Source organism: Sus scrofa, chromosome 13, assembly GCF_000003025.6.
Source record: "Sus scrofa isolate TJ Tabasco breed Duroc chromosome 13, Sscrofa11.1, whole genome shotgun sequence".
NCBI classification, from domain to species: Eukaryota; Metazoa; Chordata; class Mammalia; order Artiodactyla; family Suidae; genus Sus; species Sus scrofa.
Window position 1 is genome coordinate 35,989,236 of NC_010455.5, and position 9,440 is coordinate 35,998,675.

Consider the following 9,440-nt stretch of genomic DNA (forward strand, 5'->3'; position numbering starts at 1 on the left):
AAGCAATGACTTAAGAAGTAAAATCGGTCAAGACAGCACTGAAGTCCATGATTTTAAAAATTACCTAGCAAATCTACATTCTGTAGCTCACCTTTGTTGGTTATGGTTTTATAAATACCCTGATAATTATATATGGTAGCAAATAAGATGCACTGTATTACAGACCCATGGGACAAACAGGTTTTAAGATAAAAATTAATTCAAGAGCACTGATACCATATGCATACTACTGAAATAAATACAATGTGATTTATTTATAAATGAGAACAAGAAAACACAATGAACAGTATTTCGGAAGTTCAAAAAGGTGACACTAACAGTACTCAATACATAGCCTTTTATTTTTCTTCAAATTTGGAGCCTTTTGTATTTTAATCATATAAAGATGAGAAGTCAGTTTTGTAACCTAAAAATATTTACTTATTAAAACTATATTAATACTTTCATAAATGATACAAAGATGAGACAAAAATGTGCATTTATAGAACTGCATTATCAGTCATGCCAGATCCCCGTGGAGGGAATTCCCAGCAAGACCTCATTCATCTGTGAGGACACAGAGCAATCCTTGTTGAGACATACACATTCATCTAACTTGTCCAGCGTGGTCATCACTCCATTTCTTGATGGTTTCCTTCTGCTAGAAATGTGCATGTCTAGTTGTCTGCTTCTTAGAGCAGACATTTACCTAAAGAAAATGTTATAATAGTTACTCTTATTAGTTTGGGCCTGTATGAAAAAAACAGTCATTATATGTGACAAAACCTTCTTTGAAAGACATTTTGATTCAAATTCAAATTTCAAGGGTTAAATAGAATTATTTTTTCAAATAAGATGTCCGAGTAATTACAAAATGTTGTTACTTCTGTTTTCCTAAACAAAACCTTCCTAAGAAGCCATTTTCAAAATGAAATCCCTGCAAAAAATAATTGCAGACTTCAGGTTACCTTCCTCATCCACCGGCCATTGGAGGAGGATTAGGGCCACGGAGATGATTAATTCGACCCATTCTTCTAGGGGGGTTTCCTGGTGGCCTAAGATAAGAAAAGTTAATTTCTACTGTTTAGTAGGCATTGCTTCAATTGGTTCCTTTTAAACACTCAAATAGACCCTTTTTTTTAATTTAAAGTTGGAACTACCATTTAAGTCATGAATCAAAAAATCAAATACTGAAAGAGATCAGACACATAATGCACATGAGAAAAGTCGGAGTTCCCGTCGTGGCGCAGTGGTTAACGAATCCGACTACGAACCATGAGGTTGCGGGTTCGGTCCCTGCCCTTGCTCAGTGGGTTAACGTTGCTGTGAGCTGTGGTGTAGGTTGCAGACGTGGCTCGGATCCCGCGTTGCTGTGGCTCTGGCGTAGGCCGGTGGCTACAGCTCCGATTCGACCCCTAGCCTGGGAATCTCCATATGTCGCGGGAGCGGCCCAAGAAATAGCAACAACAACAACAACAACAAAAGACAAAAGACAAAAGAAAAAAAAAAAAAAAAGTAAGTCAAGCAAGAATTATAATCAACTGAACATCACCTCCTGTAAATGCTCAAGTGAAACCCAACTCCAGCTGATTTTTGCCATATGGAAACACAAGCCCCACACAGTGCTGCTGGATCTTCTGAGATTTTCATTAGCAGCTAGAAATCCAGAGTCGAAAGTGAAATCTCTAGATTTTTAATGTGGGACATCAGTTTTCATCCTCTAAACTTTTCCCATAGGATACTTGATATACATTTTAGCTTTGTCAGATTAACTCTGACAAAGCTATCCAATCAGAGGCAACCTGAATTAATTTACAGTAATATATCAATTTCGTGAAACAGAATTTAAGCCTTTAATGTCCACAAGCCTAACTATGTCTGTCTGCCTGCCTGTCTATCTATCTACCTATCTTCACTTTAATTACACAGAGGGTAAAAACATCTTTATCAATGTGAAAAGCTATACCCTCTTCCATCATCGTATCTGGAATCAGATGAGCCTCCATAGCCTCTTCTCTTTTTCACATCTTGCTGAAGCAGAGTTCTGAAACTGAAACAAGGGGCAGAAAACAACAGAAGTTCCACTTTCAACATTATAAAACATATTTCCATGGTTTCAACTATCATCTCTGTGATAGGGTGACTTAGTTCCAAACCCACATTTCCTGAAGCCAGCTGGACAACACTATCTAGCACAAGTACGAATCTGAACAGAGTGTGCTATGCTGGGGGCCAAAGCCACATCCCTTGAATTTCTCATGTGCTGTGATTCCTCTACACTGAGTTAAGGAGTGACTCTAAAACCAGAGTCATCTCCAACTTCCTTCCTCTGCTCTCTATCAGTTGTCAAGGCACAGAGTCTGCTTTTATAGTACTGCATGTCCACTTCCCCTGCCAATAGCCTAGCTAATGTCACCTTGGGGAAGGAGGGGCTGGGGTGGTAGGCCCAGAGGAACAGGGCCTTCTGGGAATCCATTTAAACAGAATTTTATCTGTGGAGGGGGGAATAGATGACATTTTAAATAAATGTGGAATAGAAGAAACTTTTAAGAGATTGAGAAAAAGTTTTCCTGGAGCTCCCATTGAGGCTCAGCGGAAACAAGTCTGACTAGTATCCATGAGGATACAGGTTCGATCCCTGGTCTCCCTTGTGGGTTAAAGGATTCAGCATTGCCATGAGCTGTGGTATAGGTCGCAGACACAACTCAGATTCCTCATTGCTGTGGATGTGGCATAGGCTGGCAGCTACAGCTCTGATTCAACCCCTAGCCTGGAAACCCCCATATGCTGGGAGTGCAGCCCCAAAAAAGACCAAAAACAAAACAAAACAAAACAAAACAAAACAAAAAGAAGTTTTGCAACAAGTAACTTAACTTTGAGCCTCTGTCCCTGGTTGTATTTTTCTATGGAACTACCTCTTCCATTTTACCCCTTCTAATTTATGCTACTTGGAGCTATCATATTAATCTTTCTAAACCACTGCTGCAATGAAATTAAGTATAAAGATTACAGCCTGATTGTCAAATTTCTCTGCCACCTTTCCTGTGTTTCTTCCACCAAGAATAACTTCCTCTGTTGTCTACCTCTCGGTCATGCCCACCCTGAGGCCCCTTACAAAATGAAGCTGTTTACTGATATTACAGTCAGTGAAGGAAGGGACGTCTCTGCAGTTCTTTGCCCAGGAGACACTCAAATGTATATTCAAATTTTGGATGAGCATGACTTGTTAGTAGCTGTTAAACAAGTTTCATAAAACAAAAAGCATATGAAAGACCAAAAAATGAACTGAACTAAGAACTGCTTGAACTTATGGTCAAGTTTGAATTTTTGTCTCCTCTGAATCAATGCCAACCTTTCATTTAAAAAAAAAAAGTTTATGACTTGGGAGCTTTTAAAAATTGAGAGCTGATGAGCTCTTGTCATGGCTTAGCGGTAAGGAACCTGACTAGGATCCATGAGAATGCAGGTTTGATCTCTTGCTCCACTCAGTGAGTTAAGGATCCAGTGTTGCCATGAGCTGTGGTGTAGATCACAAACTAAGCTCGGATCCTGAATTGCTGTGGCTGTGGTATAGGCCGGCAGCTGCAGCTCTGATTCGACCCCTAGCCTGGGAACTTCCATATGCCTAGGGTGCAGCCCTAAAAAGCAAAAAAAAAAAAAGGAGAAAAATAAATTAAAAATCAAGACCTAAATCCCCTTGTTTACTTGTGTATTGTGTAATAAAAGTGGCAAATACACTAAAGGCAGGAAGAGTAGAAAGAAAGTGAGGTCCTGTCATTTAGCAATAGAATGGGCAGGTCTGGCCCCACCATTGCAGACTGAAATAGTTACCACAAGGGCTAAGCCATGGTCAAGCTTACTAACACAAGGAACATATTAATAATTATAAGATGTTTGGAGTTAGCTCTACCACTACATGTCTTCATTGCCCTTAGGAAATCTATTAATTAAAAAAATTTTTAAAAACTGCTTTAGGAAAGCTGAGCTTAGGATACCAACATAATGTACCTAATATACTTCTGTCAGCTTAAATATCAAGGCTAATAAAAGCATTACTATACTTACAACAAAACCACGAATTCAGCTATTCCCCAGAAAAAATCTGTTATAAAGGATAATCTCCATGGGGACTGACTCCTGCTGTCCAACACTTGTCCTACAGACAAGAATAAAGAAACTTCAGTTAGTGCTATAAATCCCTGGCACACGATGTATCACATTTAATCAGTTAAGTAATAATTATAGACTCTCCCTTTTCAACGTGTTCACTGTTCCACAGACAACACGGGAGGTTTGTTAGGTGTACATCCCTTGAAGAAAGGGTTCAGGAAGATAGGTTCTGTGATCTATGTCATTCCTTTAGTATGTCAAATTATGCCTCATATAGTTTGTGATTTTGGTAGGTGACACTTCAAGTATTTTTTCCTTTTTTAATATAGTAAAATATACACGCAATTTTTTTCTACCATTTTTAAGAGTACAGTTCTATGTATTAAGCACATTCACATTGTACAACCATCACCATCAGCCACCTCCAGAACTTTTTTTATCATCCCCAGCTCAAACTGCACCCACTAAACACTAACTCCCCATTTCTCCCAACCCCTAGCCCCCGGCAACCAGTTTACCTTTCTGACTACTCTAGTAACTTTGAACAAGGAATTATACAATGTTTGTATTTTGGTAACTATTACATTTAGCATAATGTCTTTAGGGTTCAGCAATATTGTAGCACATGTCAAAATTTCCTTCCTTTTTAAGGCTGATGAATATTCCATTGCACGTATACACTACATTTGTTTATCCATTCAACTACTGATGGACACTTTGGTTGCTGCCACCCTTTGCCTCCTGTGAACATGCTGCCATGAACACGGTTGTACAAGTATCTGTTTATTCAAGTATTTTGAAGAAACAAATGGGATGAGTAAAGATAAAGAATGCTCCACTTCCCATTTTCCTAAATGTGTTCAGAGCATCTCTTTCACTTGCAAAGTCTCTTGCCTATGTGAAAAGACTATTTAGACATACTCTTAAAATCTTTCCAATCAGTTGTTATCATGTTAAAATTTTTATAAATCAAAGAATCTATGTCCTCTAAGTACTGAAAAGAATTTGGGTTTTTCAGTAAAGTGACCACTACTGGAGTTCCCGCTGAGGCACAGTGGGTTAAAAATCCGACAGCAGAGGCTCTGGTTGCTGCTGAGGAAAGGGTTCAATCCTTGGCCCAGTACAATGGGTTAAAGGATCTGGGGTTGCTGCAGCTGTGGCATGGGTCACAGCTGTGGCTCAGATGCTGTGGGTGTGGCCATAAAATTGAAATAAAATAAAATAACCACTATTTTTCTTTAACAGAGTGCTATTGACCCTAATTACAGACTCCAGCTTTATCTTACAGAAAAATGGATCTAGTTTTCAAATCACTTTAAATAATATAAGCCACAACAGAAAAAGTTATTACTCCAGAATTTCAGCCTTGCAACAGGTCAGAATATTTTGGGAAAAGAACTATCTGTGAAATACCTCTTCTCTCCATTTTCCCAAGGTTTTACCATAATCACCCCCTACCCTCACTCCAACTATGGTTTACTTTTCCTCTTTCCTTGACCAGCTTAACTTTCAGGTATCCACTTAGACCTGAACTTTCACAGAGCTATTGAGAAGAAAAGGCTACACTTAAACACAGAGTGTGTGTGGGTGATAGGCTTGATTCTGCCTCTTACTAGCTCTGCTTTGTTGGATGATGGGACACTTTCCTTCTCTGAGAAAAGTACTTCAAGACTAGCCATCACATGGAGTTCCCATCATGGCTCAGGAGTAAGGAACCTGACTAGTATCCATGAGGATTTGGGTTCAATCCCTGGCCTCGCTCAGTGGGTTAAGGATCCAGGATTGCCATGAGCTGTAGTGTAGGTCACAGACATGGCTTGGATCCCGCATTGCTACAGCTACAGCCCTGATTCAACCGCTAGCCTAGGCATTTCCATATGCCACAGATGCGGACCTAGAATTAAAAAAAAAAAAAAAAAAAAAAAAAAAAAAAGACTAGTCATTATAGAGAATTGCTGAAAAAAAAATCATTCGACAGAGAAAGTTTTTTGTCAACTATGAAATGCTAATGCAATTGTAAGAAAATAAATCTAATTCAAACCCCATCAAATTCTTCCTTTGCGATTCTAAAGAACCAATTGCATGTATTTGCACCATTCTGACTTTTCATGCTTTTCTTCCTTGTTTCTGAAGGCAGAAACCTCCCCTTCAAATATTCTCGGAGAGAAATAAGTTGCTTGAACGCAATCGGCATTTCTCAACTATAAAAGTGAGATTAAAAGCCCTAATAGGACCTTTATGTAGACCAAATATGATAATGCATACATAATAAAACACACTACAAATACAAAGAATTATTCAATAAATAATAGAAGTTGTCAGCCTTAACCACAAAAGGTATAACACAGTCTGCAAGTGCCCATAATGAAGATGAAACTTTGATCCTTTTTTTAGTGTCCATCAACCTACTTCTTTAGAAGATTTCTAAGTGGGAGATGAGGAGGAGGAGAAAGCGAGATTTTGAAGAGCAGGGAACTTGCAAAGTGCACTCGGCCAGAAGACCTATTACTATCATCAGAGCCTCTGAAGATAAACAGATGATGCGAAAGAACCAAGACCTGGTTCCAATATGATGAAAGAACTAGTTAAGAGTGCACCAAGACATTTATTTCACCGGAGTCAAAGCGGTGGTCAGGCAGTTCTGACATTGCTCTAACCCAGTCATAGTGTGTCTTTCCTTCCTATTCACTGTCTTTGGGGAGTCACTGAATTAAGCCTCTCTCAGCTTCTCCATTCCGGGAATAATCAACTTGCTCCTACAGTGAGTGGTGCTTCTTCACGTACCCCTTGAAATGAGGGCAGAAGTTACATGCGTGAAAAGCAACCTCTCTTCTGGGGGGAAAAGCATATCCAAAGCTTTTACCCAATTCTCCACACGTTGTAGAAAGAGGCAGCATAGTGGATAACCGCAAGGACAGTGACGTCAGACTACCTGGGTTCGAAACCCGACTGAGCCATTACAATTCCCTTTGTGATCCTGCGCAAGCTACTACTTAATTCGGCTGCGCCTCAGTCTTCACTCCCAAAACAGATAACAAGGTATCACCAGGAGAGGATTGTTATAAAGACTGAGAGAGTGGACAAGCAAACAACGCTAAACCCGTGCCCAAGGCACAGGCTCTACGCAGAGGGTGAACGCTGTCGACTTCACTAGTTAAGAACACCGACACCCGATGGGAAAGACCACTTTCCGTGACCCACAGGCAGACGCTCCAAGAGGACGAGGGCGCTTGGCACCGGGCACTGCCGTTACCCAGGGGATCTCTGCCTCCACCGATAGCTCAGGGACGATACGCTGACGCACCGCAAGCCGAGGCGACATCGCCCCTAGCTCCTCCTAGCCGCAGGGCGTTTCCAGGAAAGCCGCGCTGGGCAGGCAGGTAAAGACGGAGGAAACCCTGGGCCCGGCCTCCCAGGACCAAGGTCACCCACATAGACCCTCCAACTCACCGTTCGAGATGTAAACCATCTTGCCGCTCCCTCTCCTCCCCAGCAACAGCGGTTCCTGGCTCCTCTCAGCTGCCGTATCTCCCTCGGCGCTCCGCCCTCTGACGTCACAGGCCACGACTCCACAACAGGGTGAAGAGGGAGGGAGGTGGACAGAGCCCATTGGCTCTGGGGAGACACGCCCCCGACGGGTGTTTTGGCTGCGTCACTTCCAGCAATGTCCGGATGTGACCTAGGTGACTTAGCCGGCCAACGCGCGCTCCCTGGCTTCTCGGCGCCAGAGTTTAGAGGTCTCCTTGTTGCTTTTGGGAGCGGAGACGTTGCTTTCTAGTCTTTTGAAGGGCCAGGGGTTGGGGAGGCAAGGCCATTCATGAAGTATCTTGGAGAGCCGCTAGCAGGTGGAGGTTCCTGAGGATTTTATGCAATTGAGGATCTATGAGGGTGTGGAGGAAAGTACCTTTAGGACGGAAGCGGTGATCAAACCGATAAGAGCTTTATTGTTAAGCTTTTGGGGATATATAGGCACCCTCTAGCCGGTGTACTTATTCTCTTTAGAACCAGCTTTCCTGCTCTTGATTTCACCAGAAGTGGATGGAGTTTTTATCAGCTTTTGTGAAACATGGAAAATACTGTAGTGTGGGGTAGCTCAACACCTTTCTTTGTTTCTTATTGTGGAGGTGGCAGATGAATGAGAAGGTAGCTGGTGGTCATTGATTACATATGGACCACATACATGTGCTAATGGGTGCTTACTCTGCTCAGCCTCTGGGCTACTTTATGGTTTTTGACAATGACAATCTAATTCCAGACTCATGGCCTTTGTACTTGGCTATTCTTTATGCAAGGAGTCCTGGTTTGTTTTGTTTTATTTTTTCCAATTCTGGAGCCATGTTTCATCTCAGAAAGTACCTAATTGCTTTAACTAAAATGAAATTGAAAATTACATTGCATGGGAGTTCCCATCCTGGCTCAGGGGAAACGAATCTGACTAGCTTCCATGAGGACACAGGTTCAATCCCTGGCCTTGCTCAGTGGGTTAAGGATCCAGCGTTGCTGTGAGCTGTGGCATAGGCCAGCAGCTACAGCTCCTATTCAACCCCTAGCATGGGAAGCTCTGTATGCTATGGTTGTGGCCCTAAAAGGACAAAAGAAAAGAAAGAAAATTATATTTCAGAAATAATTATATTTTGCATTTAACAGTGTATGTTGAGATTGTATGTCTAACACCTAGAATGAACACTTATTTTTGTGTTGACTTTTTCAGTAGTGTTTCCCCCCGCAAAAAGTGTGTAATTGGACAACACCTCAAGGCAGGATAATAGCTCAGGTAGAGTAGGAGCATGGGCTTCAGATGCATTCTTTGATACGGCCATTGATGAATATTTGTGGCTTAAGGGCTCCAGGAAGTATCATCCCCACAGGCCTTGTTTACTATAGGGAGTGTATCTATGCCCTGATGGACAATAATCACTAACCCACTCAATAAATAGAAACAGAATGAGCGGAATGGCAACTCTCAGTCTAAGGAAAAGAGCAAAGAAACCATAAAACTTATGGGGCATTTCCACCTCTAAGATCACCTTTTGGGCAAGGACCAATATAGGTAACTGCACAAGGCCAATGGGAGAAAACCACATCTTTCTGGACCCCACGTTGGTAACCCCCATCTTTAAGGGATAAAAACCCCTACTGGACAATAGAGAGGGGGGACTCTTCTTCCCTCTTCTAGTCTGTCCTGGGAGCTGTTTGCTTTCCTGAAATAAAGCCTTTGCTTGCTTGCTGCCTGTGTGTTTGCAAAGTTCATTCTTTGACTCCATGAACAAGAACCTGGATTCTAACTTTCCGGCATCAATCCTTCATTTGAAATTTTTACAGCACAATCATAGAGGGTTATTTTTGCACAA

At 41.6% G+C, this 9,440-nt stretch overlaps 1 protein-coding gene across 1 annotated transcript; it reads right to left on the bottom strand.

Annotated features, from left to right (window-relative positions):
* SELENOK (selenoprotein K) lies at positions 226-7,589 on the bottom strand. The gene is given in 5 exon segments (NM_001044553.1): positions 226-688; positions 948-1,034; positions 1,946-2,029; positions 4,045-4,135; positions 7,540-7,589. Coding segments are annotated over 5 exon segments (285 nt in total). The 5' UTR covers positions 7,559-7,589; the 3' UTR covers positions 226-684.